Source organism: Ruditapes philippinarum, unplaced genomic scaffold, assembly GCF_026571515.1.
Source record: "Ruditapes philippinarum isolate M1 unplaced genomic scaffold, ASM2657151v2 ctg3897_1_1_1_1, whole genome shotgun sequence".
Lineage (NCBI taxonomy): Eukaryota > Metazoa > Mollusca > Bivalvia > Venerida > Veneridae > Ruditapes > Ruditapes philippinarum.
Window position 1 is genome coordinate 27,275 of NW_026854659.1, and position 23,375 is coordinate 50,649.

The 23,375-nt window shown below is 32.1% G+C and overlaps 1 protein-coding gene and 1 long non-coding RNA gene across 2 annotated transcripts; one reads left to right on the forward strand and one right to left on the reverse strand.

Moving 5' to 3' along the window:
- Positions 1–3,569: 3,569 nt before the first annotated feature.
- Positions 3,570–11,342, reverse strand: LOC132740700 (uncharacterized). The gene is made up of 10 exons (XM_060728666.1): positions 11,325–11,342; positions 10,337–10,967; positions 8,486–8,749; positions 7,597–7,866; positions 6,826–7,379; positions 6,427–6,600; positions 5,972–6,076; positions 5,314–5,353; positions 4,428–4,493; positions 3,570–3,922 (listed from the first exon to the last, which is right to left on the reverse strand). Exons 1-10 carry the CDS (start codon positions 11,340–11,342, stop codon positions 3,570–3,572), a joined length of 2,475 nt encoding a protein of 824 aa, XP_060584649.1.
- Positions 11,343–19,082: 7,740 nt separating this feature from the next.
- On the forward strand, positions 19,083–21,679 carry LOC132740699 (uncharacterized). The gene is made up of 3 exons (XR_009627191.1): positions 19,083–19,167; positions 20,035–20,121; positions 20,786–21,679. It is a non-coding gene; the product is annotated as an uncharacterized LOC132740699 (long non-coding RNA).
- Positions 21,680–23,375: the final 1,696 nt, after the last annotated feature.

Below are 23,375 nucleotides of genomic sequence, written 5' to 3' on the forward strand. Positions count from 1 at the left end.
TTTTGACATTTAAGTTAATTATCAATTTCAGCTTTGCTTTTCTTTAAACATCCTGACATTGTCAGAATTGTCAGCAAAAATAAAATTGAGGTACCACATGGAGAAAATCTTTAAAAAGTAGTTTCGTCATTGAAAAGTGTGAAATTATATTTTGATAATTTTCACTGTGAAATTATCAAATATAATTTTCACGGATAAATAAGTAATCCACTGAAAAGCATAAAAAATAAATGGTCTATATTAAAACTGTTTTTTTTTCATTGTAATTATGTAATTCAGCTGTGACCCACTGGGAAGATCGGGAAACCTAATGTGTAAGCCTCGTTAAATGAAGTCGTTACTTACATTCCAACAAACAACAGGTTATTTTTAAATTAAATTACTTATGAACAATAACTATTAATACAATATGTATTTAAAGGGCGTGTACGTTAAGATTTAAACAAAGACAATAACTATGCAATAACTGATTTACGCTCGATCTAACGGAGTAATACTTACCATAGGCAGTCGGTGCGTGGCTTGGATAATATACATGTACATGACCACGCCCACTTATTTTTATAAATATTTTGTTTTCACTAATACAATATTTTTCACTTAAAATGTTTTTAAAATATCTTGTTTTCAATAAAACAACAAAGGAAAGTTGTTTTTAAAATTTCATCCATAATATTTTATAAATATAATAAATGTAGAAAGGTTCGCCAGCGGAACTACCACCAGGCTTTATTTTACCTCCGAGATCTGTGTTAATTGTAAACCAACCAATTTTCACCAAATAAAGTGTAATCTACGCAAAAATAATTTATCTTTCGAAAAATGTACAATATTAGACGAGTAAGTACGACAAAATATGGAATTTAAAAGCGAAAATGCAATATTTGTCTAGGTCGGACATCGCTTGACCGAGCGGTAAGAATACGATTTTGAACATTAATCGATCTTTTTCTTAATAAAAAAACTAATGTCAGTGCATGCTTGCAAACAGTTGAAACAGAAAAGGCAGCTATAATACTATCGCTCACCGGTCCGAATTTAATCCAAGACGTCTGTAGGTAGGCAGTAGTTATGCAGTTAACTTTTTAAATTTTCCCACATTACATGTATACAAATCCTGACCCGGATAAAAGCCTACCTGATGCGTACCCCGTTCGCACAGTCGAAATTGAGCGAAGCTCGGTAACAGCGTGAATATCCGGGTCAGGATTTGTATGCATGATCAAGTTACAGCCCGGACACGAATGTGTGTACTTATAAACTCTAATTGTGATAAAGTGAAATTTAAAATGGTAGTGCGACATTGACCTTTAAGGAAGGGACGTGAGTATTAGACGCAACACATTGTCTTGATGTTGTAGTCATTTACGCCAAGTTATTTTAAAATCCTTCCATGCATGACAAATTTACAGCCCGGACACGATTGTGTGTACCTATTAATTCTTATTGCGATAATGTGAAACTTCAAAATGATAGTGTGACCTTGACCTTTGAGGCAGGGACGTGGTTCTTGGGCGCAACTCATTTGCCAAAGATACAGTCCGGACACGAATGAAGTGAGGACGCACATACGGCCATACGGACGAACAGACGGACGGTGCGATTATAGCTTGCCTCCCTTCCGGGGTACAAAAATAAGTGGGCGTGTTAATGTACATGTGTACTATCCAAGCCATGCACCGACTGCCTTTGGTAAGTATTACTCCGTTAGATCGAGCGTAAATCGATTCATAATTATTATGTATCCGTCATTACTGGAAAGAATCAGGGCAATCTGTTCCACATTAAGAATGCTTCCATAACCAAGTTTATTAAACATTAAGAGTATAAGCCCTTTTTGAATGTACATTGTTATACATGTACCCGAGATTAACAGACATAAAAAGTACATATACACGTTTGACAGACAGACAACGGTTATTGCAATTCTGTCCCACGAAGATGGAAAATGTGAGTATTTCTGGGTTAAACTTTATGCATACATATTCTATCAATTTATATTGTACGTATAAAACTGACTGTACGTTTATACAATATCAATTTCATTTATAATCGTATGCACTTGTATTTGGGGAAAACTAGTTCCACACCTAATTTCGATTAATTTCTGGTATTGAATCATTTTTAAAGCGCTCAGAAATATGTGTTGAATTTGCCAAAAACTGGTGTATAAAAAGAAACCAGCCGCTATCATAACCAAATGTATGAACACATTGTTTGTACCTATAATTCTGTAAGTTTCGTGTGTATTTATAAGCATATGTGCAAAAGGTCTGCACCCCTTCCTTCTATCAATTTCTAGTTTGTTAACTGAATGACAGACATATTTGTATAAATTGACAACCTGTACGTTTCTTAGAAATTGCGACAACCAAGATAAGCGGCGATTTTGAAATGTAGGTATTTATGGAAAAGGTCTACGTAAGGTCTACGTGGTTATACGACGGTGCGATAATGCAATGACGACGGTCCGATAATGCGACAATGCGATAATGTGATGGCGATAATACGATAGTGCAATACGTTTAGCCGGTCTTCATTTTTTTCGAATGACGTACAGTACATTAAATCTGCTGACCACGATGACATCAACGGTATTCCGTAGGTTTTAAAAACATTATATTGGACACCGAGGTTCTGCGGTCGTCGTGTCATGATGAACATCGTCAGGCCATTATTGCACAACGGCGAGCAGGGGAACTAAATATTAACCTCTAAGAAATATGTTATTCAAAATCGAAGTGCAAAAATTCCTCATGTTCAGAAAATGGTTGTTACTGGTTGTACAAACTATCTGCCCTATAAATGAAGGGCCATGCAATTACAGCGCAAACACAAAAAACAATGTCTTAGTAACTAAATTACACAGAAGGCTGTTGATATGATGTTTGAATCATAGGTGCATCGCATGATTTTAAAGAGCTAATTTTGATTACTGATAAGATAATAAATTTTAATAATAATAATCATGCAATAATAGTTTGCATGTTTACAAAATAAAATGAATACGATCAGTTTCAAGAAAAAAACATGTATAAAAATGTGAAAACAGCAATTACAAGCTTAAAATAAAAATTTTGGTAAATTGTAAAGAATAAGCATGTCAGAATATCACAAAACAAAAGACAAACCAGCGGGTAATCCCTTTAATAAATACCTTGCACTTTTTCAGGAATTAAGGTATTATTCTAATTAAAAGTTAACTGTTAAATAAATACAAAGAACTATTAGCAATGCTGGAATTTGCCGATATAAAATATTTTGTTAGCTTTGTTTGTTTGTTTGGTTTTACGGCGTACTGGTCAACACAGTTTAGGTCATATAACTCCGGAAACAGAAAGGGATAATTTTGGCTAACCTCGGATGTTACAAACGTCAAAGCAACAACTGGGGTCAAAACCAAAAGAAACTATTTAGTCGCCCACTGTATTTCAGTGTAGACCAAATGATACATCAGCCAATCGCTATAACGAAAAGACTTATTATTCTGCCAACACTCGAATATTTTACAAAGGTGATGACTAAAATATATTTCATTCGTCTTACTTACCAAATAAATTTAAATTATTTCAATATGCTAAAATGAGTCTAAGATTAAACAGTTCTTGTTGAAATTCGTTACTGATGATAGACTTGAGAAAATCTTCCATGACGTTCGAACTGGGGCAGTTGATGTGTATGTCTGTTGACGATTGGTCAGTGGGAGAAATATCAACGATACTGCATTTCTTTATGGCCTTGATGAAATCTACGAGGTGATAGACTGGTGTATCAGTTGATCTTTCAACAAAAGACGAACCAGTCATATCATCGTTATCTTTAATATAGTCTCTCATTACTTCATAAACTCGTTGATTCCCTTCAGCACTTTTTTCACCATTTTTAGCAATAACATTTATCTGTAGATCAAGCAAGATGTGCTCTGAAAAAAAACATAATAAAGAATTAATGCACGCTTTAACATGGATCAAAATATGCAGATATAATGCAGGCACACATTCTGTAGTATCGCTATTCTTCAATAAGTTACATTTGCGTTTCGTTATTTTTTCCATATAACTGTAACACAGGTGTCGTCATGACTTGCCGTTTATAACCGTTATACATGGCGCCCTGAGTCATGCATATTAAAAAAGTGCATGCTTGCGTAATTGTATCTGTAAAAGCATGTTTCCGTCTTCGTTAATATACCCCTACGTGCGCAGTTTTTATGCAAGAACAACAAGGAAATGGTTCTTTGACTATGAATTTTGATATATTTCAAATATAGCTAGTTTAACTCGTTTTAGAAAGGAATATATCAAATAACCTTATGTTCTTAATCTGTTTTCGTTTTGTCTTCTTTTCACTGTTAACAAATCTTTAATTCTTACCAAATAAGAGCGGTAAAGTCAAAGGTTTTTGAGTATTTATTTTTCATTAAGTACCTTTAAGGTTATTTTGTTTTCCTGCAGATCTAAGATTTAGCATAAGCTGAAGCTCATTTTCTTTATCTGTAAATAAAAACACAACTCGAGCAATAATGGACATTTACGTAAATAATATTCAATAATGTTAAACAGAGTATATGCATATCCTATTTTTAACTAATTCGGCGTGTATATAAATGGATAGAATACATCTTTAGACCAGATATTTTGCAAGATAATTTCAACAGACCAACACCTGTGTGTTTTAACTTTAAAACAAGAACAACAACACTGTTTCTGTTTATAGTTACAAGCCACTTAAAAGACAAAGTCTGCAAACTCGGGAATGTTTTCTATTAATTAAAATTACGATAATTATTTCTTGATTATTCTTTTACAAGCAATATTATTTTTTTTAGAAATCTGATGTTCTTTTGATTGTTTATTTTTATAGAAATAAAGACGTTTTTTAAAGAAAATATTTCTTGCATGACCTCATTTATATAAATTTATTATAGTGTGAAATCCTCAAACACCTATTTCCTGATAAATGTCTATTCAAACAACATTTTCATTTCAAAATCTGATTCTCTTTGTAGCTTCTTTTTTTAATTATTCTTTCTCTTTGTAGGTATTTATACATATGTTTAAAACCTTATGTCAATTATGCATAATGTTACTGTTTTGTCGAATCCAACCGTTCTATCATTAAAAAGAACCAATTTATGAAATCGTTGAATTTAAAAGAAAAATTGTCATTCTTTTCAAAAGACACAGGATTTTTAAACTACACATGTTTCTCGAAAGCACGTACTTTTAGATTCGAAACATGGTCTAATGACCTGGAAGACTTTTTGCATAAGGATAAGCTCTTATTTGTTCAAATTAATAGTCAAGGACAAACCTTTTATTTGTTGCTCTATAAGTTGAAGTTTCAGTTCACGCTGAAGAAAAAAGGTTAAAATGTTGCATTATATATATTTTTCGAACCATGCACTAATCGTGTATCAACACGACGAAGAAAGAACTAAATTGTAATTATATTTATTTTGGAAATATTCATTCTCTTAGGCCAAATACATTATTATACTTACGCAACACTGATAATGTTCGGATACCACCTAGTCTAAAAACTTCCTTTGGTTACCTTAGATAGAAGTCAGAAGATAAGAACAGTTAATGACCACAAAGTACATTTAAATCAGAACACTTTTATGTCATTAACAAATTGTATCTTTCCCAATACTCATGAAGACCAGTGTTTCTTTAAGCTACAAATAATCTAAACGAGGCATTATATTCAAGCGTGCATGATTTTTAACAGAGAGACATGTAAAAATGACAGGTTAAATGCACAAGTTTTAACATGATTTTCTCGGCAATGATACGTATACAATAAATAGGGTAGCAACTTAAGAGTCGCAGTATTTTTCAAAGACATTTTGAAACAATTATAAATTTCATGAGACTTAAAAATCAATATTCCTTTACTTTACAGGCTGTATGCGTAAAATCATGTTATAACAAAATTCAAATGCATTAGCTATAAATATAAAACTTGCCTGTTTTTCTGCTGTCTTGTATTTCTCTTCTAATCTAGACATCCCATGCTCTCTCAATTCTCTCATGTCACGTTCAAGGTTCATCTCAATTTGATTTTGTTGCACCTGTAAAAGAAATTATGATAGGACTCCGGCCCGTAAACTCATTTGAACAATTTTCATGTCAATACAAAAATAATTGAAAACACATTTGGCATATTGTAAGGGATCCTCCCCACTTGAAAGCAAAGGAAAAAATACATGCACTATTATCAAGTGGTATATTAATACGGTGACATAGCATTTTTCACACATGCAATCTTGTTGTACAACAAACTGTCGAACTATTTACATGTAATACGCTTTGTTGATCATTTTTTATCCTGTATTGTTGCAATCTTTTTAATATTCAAATAATTGTCTGTGTCTAGTACTTCCTTAAACGTTAAACTATATAATTCCAATAGGATTATTACCATATCTAGTAAACGTAATGCTCCTTCTACGCCTGGCTCCCCTTTCAAAGGTGTATTACCATGTTTGTCCTTGATTTCTAGTACTTCTTTGAACATTCTGATAAACTTGTTTAGTTCATTTTCAGATAGTTCATAGTTTGGACTGTGAAGAATATCATTCCTCGCTTCCCTTGCCTGTAAAAGTAACACTTCAGTATCTAAAGTCTCATTTTAATTTGTTGCTAAAAAACTTCACTTATAAATTAATCAATTATAAAACCAATTCGAAAAGACTGTTCTAAACTTGCATAATAAATGCTAAATATATACATGTATATATTTATATATATATATATTGTATACAACGTTCAATTGAAATTACATACAACAATAAGTGATTACTGTGGTGAAGATGTGTACCTTTGCAAACGCATCTATTTTCCCATCGATGATAACTTCTCCAAGCATTATTTCTATATCAATGTTGTTTATACACATACTAAGTAAACCGGAGCAGTCGATATCTTTAGCTGATTGTTTGCCTTTGTAGCCAGTAGTATTAACAAAGCATGTAGCAACACTCCACGCATCATTGCTCCATTTTTGGATATCTGTATTTGTGAATAATGGATCTTGAAAGCGATGTTTATAAACTATTTGATTATAAACGTTGCCACAAAATCCCCCGTTTGGGCACATTTGTCTTGATTTCTGTTTCTGACCTTTGGTACATAAACATTGATGTTTTCTTTGTCGTGGGCATTGATCTTGCTTATGTGGGAGAAGACTTTCCTCTGTACAAGTGTTGCAGTAGTTTCCAAGTTTTTTCATTAGATCATTATGTTGTTTGTGAACAGCCTTGTCCGAAAAACCCTCTAAACCTATTTTTAAATATTTTAACGCTAGAGCTCCTCTCATCCAATTTCTGTACAATTCTTGTTTTATCTGTTTTCTGTGAATAAGGTCTGTTTCAACTAAAATAAATTTAAGAAAATTGCACCAATGATTTTCTGGTATCTTGCAAATAGGTATGAAATCAAATGCATTGTTAGCTTTTTATATTTTCCAGCTTTGACCCAAACAAATTTAATAAAATTAACGACTTTTATGTAAAGGACCTTATAGAGATTAAAACCAACTATATAAATAGTGTCAGTATTACAATAACGGATAACATTCATATATGTTGACCTTGTATTTGAACTGTTGTTTTAGATGAGACATTCCCAAAGTCAACTGTATATTCACCCTCGTCTTCTAATGTTAAATTCGTGATCATCAATCTGTGTGTACAACCCTTTGCTTGTATAACCTTTCTACCAGATGATCGAAGAAGTTCCCCTTTGTGTCGCCAAACAGGTTTACTCGCAAGCAGATTCACCTTACATTCTATATCAATGTTCCCATTTTCAATAACCTCAATCTTGACTGGGAAATGAACGACCACACTTAATGCTTCATCTGTTACAAAAGATTGGGATAATGATAAATGAACGAATCATACTTAATTTGTAATTCGATATTAAGACTAATATTGCGATTACGCATGCAAAAAATAAACACACATATTTTTTTTGAAAATAGATCTTACATTATAATTATTTATTGTATGAAGCAAAGATTTTGTCGTTCGCAATGATGTACTAAAAGAAAACCAAAATAATGTTGTTATAACAAAATTTTACAAGCAGGATCTTTTCCGTGAATGTAAAAATATGTTTTTCCACAAGTCCTAGTAACCAAAGTAGCAACTATGATTTTGTTATGTAATAAACTGTTACTAATATTTACCCATGTTGCTATCATACAATTACATTTCACTTAATCTATTGTCATTTTGATTATTTCTAATCAAATTTACTGTTTAATTACAAATTATAAAGTTGATAGACAATCAAACTTAAGTTTCAGCGTAATCTAAAATCTTCGTGCTCTGATTATAGTTTTATATTATACCAGATTTGCGTAATAGATTGGAAGTTATGAATAGTACCATGGTAAACTATGGTTATTTCGTTATCTGTTTCTAAGCATTGAAAAGGAGCACAGGCATTGTTGTTATAATTCGATTAAAGCATACCTATAACAGTAAGGTCCGCTGATGTTGAAATATGGCCACATACACACGTATATTGACCCGTATCTTCCAATGATGCACGGGAAATCGCTAACCAATGATTGCCATTCTTGCTCATGACCATAAGATTGTTTGAAATTTCAACCGGCTTGTAATCCTTCCTCCACTCAACATTTTCATCTATTGGAAGGTTGAGTTTGCATGTCAAAATAGCTGAATCATTGATGTAGACACTTTTGTTCCGAAGTGTTTCAGTAAACATTTGGTCTGAAGTATATTGTATTTCGTTTATTAGATTATAATTCACAAATATAAAATTATTAAATACTGATCGCGCTATTATCAAATTGAAAACGATCTGAAAACGTATGACATACATTACATATAATACAAAATTGTAAACCTATCAGCGTCTTACAAGATAATGTTATGAAAATAAAACTGACAACATCATGAAAACAAGGCACAAACAAGAATATGACAATTTCACCTGAAAGTAAACATTACATAAATGTTCTACATTAAAATATCTTTCCAAGCATGGTTCTTATTCGGACAGGCAAACATTAATTTGTGTTGCACTTGTACTTTAGGCATGAATATCGAAAAGTACGAGATATGATCGAGAAATACGCGAAATTAAGCCATTTATTCTCAAAAGTATTTATCAAAAGTTCATGTAACAAACATTATATTAATGCGTATTATATCCTCGTAACATTGAAACAAGTAATTATAACAATTATACATATTATGACCACTACTGGTTACCAAGCAGTTTCCGGCCCCTAGGAGTTTTTCGGCCTTATATCATTTTCACCCAGTACTGTCTATTTTACCAAGTAAGGCATCTTTGTTACTTCATCGATCAGATCAGAGAGACATGTGTTTTATATGCAACAAAACGGTTAAAATAGTACAGCGATTGACATGTTTTTAAGTTTTACCTGTGGTTTAAAGTTACATAAGAGAACTTGTAACTTTAAAAATAAGCAACGCCAGTGGAATTCTAGTTTGAATGCCCATGTACAATAACACTAAGATCCTTTTCTAAAAAACTTTTAAACACATATTTGCAGCCAACAGGGAAATGGTTGAGAAGTAATATTTTTTGGAAAAATAAAACAACATATGAACATTGTTTACTGGTACTGAACCATATTCAAAACAAAAAATGGTCCGGAAAACTGCTGGGAAATTTGGAATAAAAGTGAGAAAAGGTGTAATATTTCTAATCCAATTAAACAGTAAGATTTAAGAGCAACATTAAAAACATGGTAAGGTTTGACAGGTACTTGTTCTGAAAAATATTTGTACTCGTCCGTAGACATTTTATTATTTGTTAAGGAGAGCGACTTGGGCCGGAAACTGCTGGGAAACCAGTACAGGCATAACAGAGCAAACGGAAAGCCTACTGACAACATAACGTTTTAAGCAGCGACGTCAAAAAAAACCTTAAATGTTTTCAAAGTATTTACCACTGTAGGCAGTATAAGGTTAATGCCCCATAACCTATAAGGTCAATGCTTAAGTAGTAGTTTTGTTTAAAACAAATGCCGAATGTCGGTCACCGTTAGTGTGCTTACAACCGAAATCTATGATTTATAAGAGCTGTTAATGAAAAACTGTTGTTAAATTTGAATGGAGGAGGGGGGACAGTAGAAAATGAATCTGTCGACTTAAATTTAGTAAATTTTTAATCATAAAAAGAATAAGTTTTGGATGAATAAAATTAATATAGATAATTGGTAAATATATAAACACTTATTGACAACATGCAGATAAAGTGATGTGTTTGGATACAAAATAACCATATGGATCAATTTAAAGTCATACTGTAACAGCAATACTTACAATTGGTCGGAAGCTTTTGATCGTCTTCTTCGCTAGTGATATCATTATCTGTTACGACATTTACTTCCATTGCAATTTTCAGATGAGTTTTAATATCATTTGTCCGTGTTAGTTTGCCTATTTGTGATTCGCTTAACGTCATTAATTTTGATTCAAATGAAAATACCATACGTTTACAATCAAGATTAGCTTGGTCGTCTATGAGCGTTATCAACTCGAGTAATTGTTCGTGCAATAATTTTTGTTTCTCCTTGTAGGTATTGTATGTAAGGGAGGCATATTCTACGTATTTTTCAATATCTTTTCTCTGATCATATATACATTGAATAGCTTTAACTTCTGTACCAGTTAGACCTGATTTGAATAAAACTGATGTCACAGCACATAATTGAAGTGTGTCCCACGTATCAATGTAGTCATTTATATTATCTTCTTGAAATAATTGAAGAAACTCTGTTTCATACTGTGTTTTAATTGTATGACTATTCTCATTCAACAAAATACAAAGATCTCTTCCACATTTTGTCACTTCTCTGTTTATAATGGCCTTCAATGCGATAGGCGAAGCTTGTTCCAATAACAATATATGCCTCAGGTAGTGCTCATGCCCTCTAGTTTTATCATATTTCTTCTGCAACGTGAATTATAATAAATTGTTTTAATAAATGAGAATCGATATTCTGTTTGAAAATTTGTGCGACTTTGGCTGCTTAATGACTTTGATTCAGTCCATTTGCTTTATCAAATAAAACCAACATCATATCAAAGTATACAATCGAACAGAAGTTCTTTTTATTATAATTTTTACATGCTTTTACTCAAAGTATTTAGTAAAAAGTTATTACAGTGTAGTCTATACGATAACTGTAAGAAAATCATATATATAGATCTTAAAATATAATTTACAAAAGCAAAGTGTGTAATCCTACGATAATCTATATAATCTAAAAACTATTAAAAATCAAAACTTAACAGAAATCAAGTTTACCGATGATGGCATCTCCATTGTTTCAATTTTTATTCGTTGTTACGTTGTTCGTCCTGCTTTAAATTGTCAGCCATACAGAACTCTAGAAGAAAGAAAATAAAATGATATACACTTCCTTTACTAAGATATTTTGAATAAGAACTTTATGTATATTTTTGTGATATGCGCACTCTTGTATACTTGGTCTAGAATAATGTATTTTCTAACAGTTAATTCTAATGTTAAATAAATTGTTTATTAAAGAACTATTGAAATTTTTAAAAGCGATGTGAACTGTTGTCTATTGATAAGTCGGAGGAAACTAAGCTTTGCTTCCGAAACTCCTTCAAATTATTTAGGAATGTGATTTAGACGTGTATACGTTTAAGAAAGATCCTTTACATTCTTTTTCTTAATTTTGAAAGGCCAATGAGATCTCTGATATCAGTTTAATTTAATGGAACTGGTCGTCCGTCCGTCAATTGGCAAATATTAAAATCATTAGACACGTTTATATCCTGAATTCTACTAAAGCCGGTGTTATGGGGCATGGACGGTAATTTGCGCTTTTCAGTACCGTCCAAGGACAGGCTTAATAAAGCTGAAGCTGCAACATATTCAATTTTGCCGATTTTGGCGTTCTTTAGGATGTGTGTGTGTGTGGTGGTGCGTGCGTGCGAGCGTGCGTGCGTGCGTGTGTGTGTGTTTTTTTCTTCACTTTTTTAAAAATGATTCCGACAGATTATATTGTTAACATGGTAATAAACTTTAAATTGTTACAACTTATTTTTTAGCATGTTCTTATTAACAAAATAAATACTTACTTATATAGGTGTCTATCCAACAATATCTTCTATTTTATAATTTTCGAATTAAGTCTTAATTAATCAAAAATGTCAGTTTTCACACATTAGTAGGCTAAATTGTAATGTCTGTTCTTTAAACCTCTCACATGGGTTCCATTACGATCGTTATGATAGATAAATTACATTTACTTCAATACAGCACCGTACACTATGATCGAGATATAGAGATACAGTTCATGGTCGGTTAAAAGTGTGGAGCACAATGAAATTCATAATAAAATTTGTAAATCAATATTTCAAGATAGTCAACTTAAACCAATGCATATATATTTTTACAGACTTATCTGGTTATATTAATTAACACTTTAAATCATGAAACATTTGTCCTGTTAAAACGTATGTATTTACGTACATGTAAAGTCAATATTGAATATTGATAGTTGTTTAACGTTTCTTCATATTGAATGCACGAGGGGCAATGAAATATTAAGCGGATAACAGTATTTTATCACGTGCATATGATATTGATAAAGCAATATTAATATTTGGACTAAATACTTAATATATTTAAAATAATTGTAAATCATTTTACAGAGAACACTAAATGCCACTTTGAAATTTATCATTCTTTACCACATGAAGCGCTCAGATTAAGGATAGTGACGCCAACAATGTAAATCCTTAAAACAGTACACGCAGATCTTAGTAATACAATCCTGTGTGGCAGATCACATGTGAGAAGGTAGTTTATATACCTCTGCGATGTTTTGCTCAGGAAGGTAGAACCCATTGCGCAGCGAAGAATGAATGATTGTTTGCCCTCTGTTTTCGTTTCCATTGTCAGTGACCTGCACGACAATAGTTCTGCCAACATTTGAATCAATTTATTTGAGCATCTTCAATATTGCTGGCAGGGATTTATTCAGTTTCACGCAAAAATCACAGTGCATTTTCCTTCAAAATGAACTTCGTCATGTGTGACCATTTTCATTTTTAAAACTTATTATTGCATTCATTTGTCATAACAAAACGTTACAATTTTGTATATAAATAAATTTATTTTAAGTTGCATTGAAATTGAATGAAGTATAAAACCGCTTTGCGACCACCCCGATATAAACCCATTTATACGAACGTTTTATTAGACCTGAATCTTTATTTTCAATTCGACGGATGCCAGCTACCATATCAAGATATTCCTAATATTCCGTAATACGAGGAGTAAATTCAGTTTCGTTTCGTTAATCTTGTTCATTTATCCAACGCTGGTTCTTTCTCACCTTGTATTTGAATTGCTTGAATATTGCTGAAATTCTTTTGATGTTTGATGCAGCAGTTGACAGCTTTACCACTTTTACCGACATCTTTTTTTACGAAAGACACCGTCGGGAACCTGTTACAGTATCGCGCTTTCCAGTTACAGTATAGAATTTTCAAGATTTAGGATTATATGTGGCGAAAACGGGTAGGTGATTTTATTTTGGTCCATAATACAAGTAGTTCAATTTCTAAAAGATGTTTTTGTAATTTGCTTATAAGGAACTGGATCAGGTATCTAGTCATATATTTCTTCATACCATGAAGCGCATTTTTATCTCTTTATTGTCTCATAAATGTGCTGACTTGACAGATTGAAAATTTGAATTGAGAGACCAACGCATGTTTCGTCCAATTCCGACATTATTTTAGCATGTCTACAAAAGTAAACCTACATAACGTTAGTCCTTTGTGTTTAGAAACGTTTTTAAAAGTAAATGACCAGTTGAACCTATTTTCCTGTTCGTTTGAAAAAATAAACAATGTTACAGTATAGAGCGAGGAGAGTATTGCAGAGCGACTTTGATCCGATTTTGTTACAGTATATACCAAGATTTCGGTTACAGTGTAGATACTTGCCAAATTTCAAATAAAGTTTGTGAATCCATTATTTTTATAAAATTACCCATACCATTCTATTTAATATATTCTTGAAAGTTGTATTATTGCCATTTTTTCTTCAGAAGAAAGGTTACAGTTTGAAACACACATTATAATGCATATAAGTTATAAAATACAGAATAGGAAAATACAACTCTGCAAAATTGAAAATGCAGACTCGATTTGTTTGAGCCTGTTCATAACTGCAAGCTACCGTCCACGCCTCCTAGCACCAGCTTAAGCAGAATTTAACATGAACTGGTAAACTTAAGTATTACTTATACATCTGTATAGATGTGTTCATATGAACGCTATCATGGAACCTACATTGTGGCACAAAGCGGCATATTGTCCTAAACATTTAAAATTGCTTGTGCCCTAAACGAGAACACAATGGGTGAAACTAAATAAAATAGAATTTTTGAAAGGGGATCGGAGGTTATGAAACCTGCATACCACAGACAAACTGTCAAAAGACACAATTAAAAAGCAGAAAACATATCCTAAGTTATTAAGGTCATGTGAAAACATTCCTACTTAACTGTATAATACAATTTTTTAATTGTTTTTAAGCACTGCATTTCTCTTAATAAGATATATCATCCTATGAAGTTTCAAGTTCAAAGCTTTTATAGGTTTCATTTTCACATCATCAAAATAAATAAAATAAATAGAGATTGAACACCCAGTCAGAGTTGGTCATGTATTCAATCCAAACCATACTCTACACTAATACAAAAATATTTCACAGATCTAGTTGAATATATTTTCAAGTTCACAACTAAGAGCCAAATACACAAAATACCAGAATATATAACCCTTTTAAAACATAAATCTTTTGGGACCGACCGATGAAATAAACGATATGCCTACTAAGACAGAATCAATGTCAGCTGTGCATTAATCATATGCTGGATCCCTGTAAAAACAGTGTAAGGGAAAGGAGCTCCATACTACATAAAGTCATTGCAAAATTTCTAACAATTTTGGTTCTGCTCGTATAGTGTCAAATTTATCTCTTTGAATTGGAGTCTCCATCTATTTTTAGAAAATCCAATTCAGCCAGTGAATATGATACTTCACCAAGTGTATACGATTTTATTAAAAGTTCCGTTGACTACTGTTTGGACCAATGAGATTGCAGATATATTTATATCATATAATAAACATGCATGTATATTTGTTTAAATGTACATTGAACGCTTATCGTCAAATGAAAATTTAGCTAATCAATGTTAATGGAGACACTCTATTGTGATACTATTATTTATTTCTTTTTCTTTTTTTTGGACATAAACAAACAGCGAAATGATTTCAAATTTATATGATATACACATTTACTTTGAGTTTTTTTCCATTGTATGTCAAAAACATTTACTAGTATTTTTAAATGTGTATCCGGAACTATATCACCAGATGAATACTGTTAATTGTAGTTGAAGGGTTCCATCCCTACCCCCGACATACCCTCCAATATCTTTATAATAAAATTCCATTGAATTCTTACGGTTACTGACTTTAGAAGTAAGAATGATTCTAGCGGTATACGGTTGACTGTGGCTTTTATTACGAGCTTACCGCCAGTTTTGAAAATGCTGCACCGGAGCTACGCTGGTAACCGCATAAAAAGGTTTTATTTTTATGTTTCTTTTTCTGTAGTCAGTCATTTGACAAATGTTAAAGGTTTACAGAATATCTAAACAATAAAGTTTTATATACGTAATTGTACTAAATTATGCCGATATAAATATTCAAAATGATCTTTAAAGTATTATGCCATAGCAACCGTTTGCGCATATTCATTTCTTTTCATTTAATTTACTTTTAAATATTTTATCCGTGAGCTTACTGATTTATTTGTGTCAATCCTAGCTCTGTGCTGAAAAGGCGCTACTTTTGTACTATTCGTGTGGATTGTTGTATAGTCCTGAGATACTTGTTATACACGGCGTGACAATTTGTGTAAAATTGTTGTAGATGCCACTACCAATGTCATGTGTGTTAACCAAATCAGAATTCACGAGGACCATAGTTGTGTAGAAAAGTGTTACATGTTACCACACACATAAGAAATAAATGTTCTAGAATTGCTTAAGTCTGCTCTATTTGATTTCTTGATATTCATGACTGCGGTTTAGAAAAATGCCGGAGTGTAAATTTTATGTCATAGAGCGTAAGATCACCTTTATGGCTAGCAAAAACCATTCCAATAGACATTTTTGATTTTAAGTAAAAGATTAAATATATTGCTCTTAGAAAAGTTAAGATTTTAATCTGCATCGTGTTATTGATATTCAGAAATTGCCACAGTCATCATAAAGGAGTCGTAGGTAAGGATATGTTGTTGAAATGCAAAAATATCTACAGAGCTATCGCTACAGTCATATTGTTGTAATCGTTGCTGTTACCGTTGCTTTCCGAAAACTTTCAGAATGGTCATATTCTTTCTCATTCAATAGCCTTCCTAATTGGACATAGCAACTCTTTGGTCAAGACCTAGAAATTGACCATAATGGACTATTCTCTTATAAATCACACCGACCATCAATGTAAGGTAAAGGTAAAGGTCTTGTTTATTATAGTGTCACCCCTACTGAAAGGGCCAGCCATTTTGACTTATGAGACACCTTTTGGTTGCATACCATGTACCTCCCAATTCCTACCACTATGCCAGGCGCCAGGCGGATAGAAATCGGTAACCATTCATTTTAACTACCTCGCGGCTCACGAAGCGGCCATTTCGGAACGAGTCCCACGAGAAACATTCATCCTTCAATTAACGCTCCCCGTGGGGCTCGAACCTTCGACCTCCCGGTCCGAAGGCGGACGCCTTAACCACTAGGCCAACGGTACCGGTTTTGTAAATGTAAATTGATTGATTTATGCTTAATTTTTGCTATAATTGACAATAACTTTGTTATTTATTGATAGATTGTCTTCGTACCTGGAAGAACAGTCCTTTGAACAAGTACTCTTCAAGTAGATTTTTGACAATCACTCCATAATTTTGACTTTGAAGGTCAACTTATTAACTTTGCTTGAATTTTGCTATAATTGGCTATATTTTTGCTATGTATAAATAGATATAGAGGATATTTGTTTGTTTGTGTGTAAGATGAAATTTTATTTCATCGAGTGGGCTTTAAAAACAGTATTCTCACGAGTGGCGTAGCCACGAGTGAGAATACTGTTTTTAAAGTTCACGAGATGAAATAAAATTAAATCTTACACAACAAACAAACAAATTTTCTTTTTATTTTATGCTTAAAAACAAGTTTAAACGAAATTTTCATGACATTAACGTAAATATTAAAATCTGTTTTCCCCATTGAGAGCCCCAGTTAGTCGGAATTTCTTATTAAAAACAAGAAGTCTTGAGCTGTAAAATAAGTCCGACAATCAACGTTAAATGACAGTGATATTATTTATTTTGTTAAAAAAATATGAATGATCGCTTGTTTTAATAATAAAAACAAACAATTCTTGTAGGAGAAAAATTCCAACCATCCATCCATATTTCTGTTACTCACTGCGTGTTTATATTAGACCTGGCTTTGTTAAATGTAAGCGGCAGCCATTTTTTAAAGTTGTGTATTTCACGGGAGGAAAATAATTGTGTTTGATTCAGAGGGATATCATTTGGATTTGTTAGTCATACACCTTTTTAAAAGAAAGAAAACATATTTGAGGATTGAAACAGACAAAAAATAAGTGTTGACAGATGTGAAAACATTCAGAAAAGGAGCTTGGAAAATGGAAAACTTGGAAGCTTGCTCGGAACGCTGGGTGGTTTAATTGTTCTACGAGGTGATAGCTGTCATTGCTTTTCAATTTTTCATAAAGCGTACGGCAGTTATTGCTCGTAGGATACTTTAATGTGCCCAAATGTCATCAAGAGCAGTTTGCATGTGGAAGGAATGTATTTGTCAGACTGTAAAAATGAAACAAAAAATTTAGAGATGAAATTTGGTGATTGGAATTTGAATGAATAGAAGTAAGTTTTCTTCTTTTTATTACTTTTGACATTTAAGTTGATTATCAATTTCAGCTTTGCGTTTTCTTTAAACAGCCTGATATTGTCAGAATTGTCAGTAAAAATAAAATTGAGGTACCACATGGGGAAAATCTTAAAAAAGTAGTTTCGTCATTGAAAAAAAGTGAAATTATATTTTGATAATTTTCACTGTGAAATTATCAAATATAATTTTCACAGATAAATCAGTAATCCACTGAAAAGCATAAAATAAAGATAGATAGTCATCATACAACTTTTTTCAGGTAAATTTGTTAAAAAGCTCAAACTTAGCTTGACTCATTTTTGAAATTGACGGTCAGAGTATTGTAATTTCACATGTTTTGCTATAATTGGCTATATTTGTTTTAGTTTTTTTATGGACTGTCTTTATTCTTGGTACAATAAATTTTTATGACAATAATTAAAAACTATGTACCATTTAATTCAATTGGGCATTGACGGTAATTTGACCTTGACAAACCCTCAAAAATGAAAATCCAAGGATAAGTATGTGTTGCAAGAGTTCCTATTGATTAAAATAATAAAATATTCAAGTAATTTTTGTATTCGCTGCGTTAACATTGAATACAGTTCTATCACAATTTGCGGGATTTCAATAGAAGAATGGGTACCGAACAACGCAAAGTAGTTCTACACAGATTTTCTTGTCACACACAAGTGATAAGATTTTGAATTGTCAGTAGTTCATTTTTGATTTTGTTATTTCTATCGTATATTATTTGCATGTTTTCAGGATATAATCAGTAAAAAATATCATTAGTATTCATTCGCGTTAACTTTGCGTAAGGAAGTAGTTCGTACCAAAACAAAGTTTTCGACGCTATATTTGTATGTGAAAGCTGATCTCATCATTTTCTAAAGTAGGTACAGAAAACTTACCAATATTATTTGAACTTAATTTAATCTGTTTATGAATTCTTATTTGGATTTCATGATGTGTAACAGTGTTGATAATTCAGGTGTCTTGATATATTTTTTTTTGTTGTTTGAGTTGTTTCCCTTGTTTTCCCGCAATATCACTAGTTTTGTCTATGTTTAAGCGGCTTAGTTTGTAAAAAGTTCAAAGTGTTCTTAATTTATTGGAAATATGGATTATTGATAGTTGGTCAGTATTATTTTGAGTTGCATTTGGTTTAAATTAGTGTTTTATAGAGTGTTTGTCATAGATGATTTTTAATTAAGTAACGAGTGTGGTCTGATTTGATATTCCAACTCGGCACGGGTCAACTCGGCCCACTTTTCAATTAATAATATTTAGGTTTGTGTTTTCACTATTTATTGTAATTATTTATAATACATGGATTGACAGTTTCCGAACTAGCAGCAGACAGGCTTTCTTATCAGTAGAATAGTGAGTAAAGATAACCGATTGCGTATCTCACTGTATTTCTGACTCGTGGTAGGTTTAACCGTAAATTTAAATACCTTCAGTGTCCCACTAACTCATTCATTCAAATTTGATTAGTGACCACCTGCAATTAATTAGAAGCTTATGATATTAAGTAAACACGTTTTTGTTTCTTATTTTTTGAATAGTACTTTTAATACAAACAAAATGCATCTAAGGAAACACATTTTCATTAGATCTATATTAATTTTATCGAATCTGCAAGACAAATAAATAACTTTTTTTTCTAAATATACTTTATTTCCGTAGAAGTAGATCTACAATGTAAAATTATATAATAATAAGATATTTCTCATTATTCATTTACTTTAACAACATGCAAAGCAAAGTTAATACGTTATATATATTTTTGTAAAGTGGGCCGAGTTGACCCGTGCCGAGTTGACCCGTGCCGAGTTGGTATAGGGCCGATTTGACTCTTTTCCATTTGAAATGTCATCAGTTTTCGTGATTTGGAACCTTTGAGAATTGTTTTCAGAAAAATCCGTTAATCTAGCTCTCTGTTTACTTAATCTCACAATTTATTCATATCACTTTGCACATTGTGTTTATTATATTTTGCAGAAGTTACAGCAGAGAGAGAGAGAGTTTGACAGTATGCGTGTTTGAAGAAGATAATGCTTTTTTTGGTACATTCAATTCCACGAACTGGTGAGTTTAGAATTTATTTATGATTATGATGTATTTTATAATAACTTCATTAAATGAACTTATGATTGTGGCGGCCAATAGAAAGCATATAGCTATATTATAAGTTAATATACCTACAGGTTAAGTAAGCAGTTCAATGTGTTGTAAATATTTAATACACCGGTAAACACTTTCAGAACTAGCAGACGAGAGGCTTTCCTTATCAGTAGTTTTAGGATTAAAGATAACCGGTTGTTTTCTCACTGTATAAATTGTATGTAAAATGGTCTGCAATGTGGTAGGGTTAACTGTTCATTTGAATACTTTGTGGAGTCAAAAGATGTGTTGAAGAATATACTATGATGAAGCTAAGATCCAACGTTTGCTATTGGTGTAATACATTTTAAAAGCGGACATTTAATCAGAAAAACTAGCGGTTTTGTTTAATCATAAGAGATATCAATTTTACTCGAAGATAAGGGAAGCAACTCGTATTTTTCACTTGATATACCTCGGTTATTTACGTAGATCATATAGTCTTATAGAAACTGTGAATGGGTTTATTGTAATTGACCATAAATTTGGAGGTTTTTATTTAAATGATAATTATGCATTTCAGACAAAGGAAATTGATTTAACTTGATTTAACTCTATTTTTATGTTGATGTAATTTGTTTAATTTCAGAGTGTTGATTTCCTCGATTTCATTGACTCGATGATTCATTCTCTGATTTATAATTGTTGATTGAATGTTCTAATAATCAATCAACTTATTGATTTACTGATTGATTGGACATGTCATGGAGCTTAATATAGATGGAGAAGTAACTTAGACGTCATACAGTTAAATTCAATATTATTGGGGTTGTTCTTGTGCAAGTTATCATGTGTTTCGGGATTTTCCAAGATTTGATGCATCCTGGGTAATAGTAGCCAAAATACCGCCATATTCAATTCCAAGAGGAACATTGACAAAAAAAGACGAAGCATTTTCTACTTACATAAGAAGCAATAGTTATTTATGTTAAAACGTACCATACACACTTTTCCACACAGATATTTCTAAAAAAAAAAACAATGTCGGCAATGTAAACAGTAGTTCATGGATATCGCCGAAGTTTAACGAGAGTGCGAAAATCGGAGGCTAGTGGGAAAACCCGATTATCACCGAAGCGCACTGTGGATCTGAATCTGACTATCAACTATTTTCTGAGCTTCCTATCCATTGTATATATATCTGTGGACATGTAAGACGAATATATGTGAACTGTAAGATGTTGAAATGTGCCGAGTTGTTTGTTTAGATGAGAAATACACAATTTTTGGAGAAACTTTTTGTTTGAATGATAAAGTTATAAACACTTTTTGTAAATGAACATCAGGCTACCATTTTCATAGTAATGGCAGGGCTTCCATTAATGGAAGTTTGTGAGTCTTTTCACTCCTTGAATTTGGCTTGTGACTTCCAAAATGTAATGCTTTTTTCTTCTTTACCAATATTTTGTTACTTCCAATGTCAAGACATTTTGCAGTCTTTGACTTCCAAATTTTGGATCTTAATGGAAGCCCTGAATGCCAGTGGACCTGCATGTTTCACCTAAATTGTATAGGAAATACATTTGTATGTGAAAAACTTCCTTTTAAAAAGTTTCTAGCTGAAGTTAAGCAGAGAAATGCATTGGATACCTCAGAATATTGCTATGTTGTTAAAAAAATTCCAAGCCTTATGGTCACATATTCATGGAAAAATTCGAAGAAAGGAAAATAGATTGTCAGGTGTATAGATTTCCAGTCTGCTTATCATTTACATACAATCTGGAAAACTTCAGTAGTGTCACTGGGGTCAACATTAATCCTGTCTAATGGTAATGTTGTAAAATGTTCTATTTTTTTGTTTAAAGCATAAAGTTTAATGCATATATGTATTATAATAGAAATTAGATATATGTATGGATATTTTGTGTAAACAAACACGTGAAAACCCTGGAACATCATTGCTAAAGCAATATTGTTAGGTACAATACCATACATTTAATAGGCAAGAAAAGTACGGTAAAAATATCATTTACTATAGATTTAGAATGCAAGAAAAGATAAAATAACATTCCTCGCTTCTTAGTACAAAAAGTGCCATATCACTTTTATATTTATATTAATGTTTACTGCATAAAACACTTTCTTATTTTTCATTTTTAGCTAGACTATACAAAGTATATGGAGAGCCGTCCTACTTGCCCCGGCGTCCGCGTCCTTATTCAGATTAAAGTTTTTGTTTTCCATATCATCAACCACATCTTATGTGACAAGGTTCATAACTCTAGCACCACTATTTTCAGATTTATCTCCCCTTGAACTTAGAATTTTACTTAAAAAATATTATTTTTTATCCTTTTTTCCTTATTTCTTTTGCATACTTCAAATATATGTTCCTTATCATCAACCACATCTTATGTGACAAGGTTCATTACTCTAGCACCAATTTTCAAATTTATCTCCTCTTGAAGATAGAATTTTCCTAAAAAAGTTATTTTTAGCTCGACTATTCGATAAGAAAAAGTAGAGCTGTTGTAGTCACCAGTGCGTCAGTGTTGTTGTCGGCGTCTGTGTCAGCGTAGGTGTAATAACTTATGTTAAAGTTTTTGTAATATCTCAAATATCAAAGTCTATTGATATATGGCTTTGAAACTTTGCACACTTGTTCACCATCATGACCCAACCTGTAAACAGGAGGAGATAACTGGATCAAGCATTTTAACAGAATTATGCCCCTTTTCTGACTTAGATTTTATGTTATTTAATTAAAGTTTGCATACCACCTCAGATATTTTCATATACTATTGACATCTGGCTAGGAACAAGTTGAAATTTTATACTCTTCTTTGAGAGCATAATAGGACTCTCTTCAAGGCCGAAAACAGTAACATGGATTTAAAGGAAAATTTGGCACTTTTGTTAATATTTAACATTACCTAGGCTCTTTTTCTATCAAGCACTTAGAATGGTAGAGCGTTGCTGTCCTACCGACAGCTATTATTTACTGTTACTTATTTATTTCTTAAGGGATCAACTTCACATTTCAAATATATGTTCCTTATCATTAACCAAATGTTATGTGACAAGGTTGTTAACGCTAGCACCAATATTGCAAGAATTACCTCCCCATGAACTTAGATTTTTTTTTTTATTGAAAAATATTATTTTTTACTATGACTTTTTTAGTTTCAAAGGCATCTACCTCTTACTTCAAATACATATTCCTTATCATCAATTACATC

Coding starts and splice junctions, on each gene's coding strand:
- LOC132740700 (XM_060728666.1), bottom strand. Junction 5,354..5,971: donor ACAAGACAGCAGAAAAACAG/GCAAGTTTTATA, acceptor TTTTTTCTTCAG/CGTGAACTGAAACTTCAACT. Junction 3,923..4,427: donor AAAACAAAATAACCTTAAAG/GTACTTAATGAA, acceptor GTTTTTTTTCAG/AGCACATCTTGCTTGATCTA.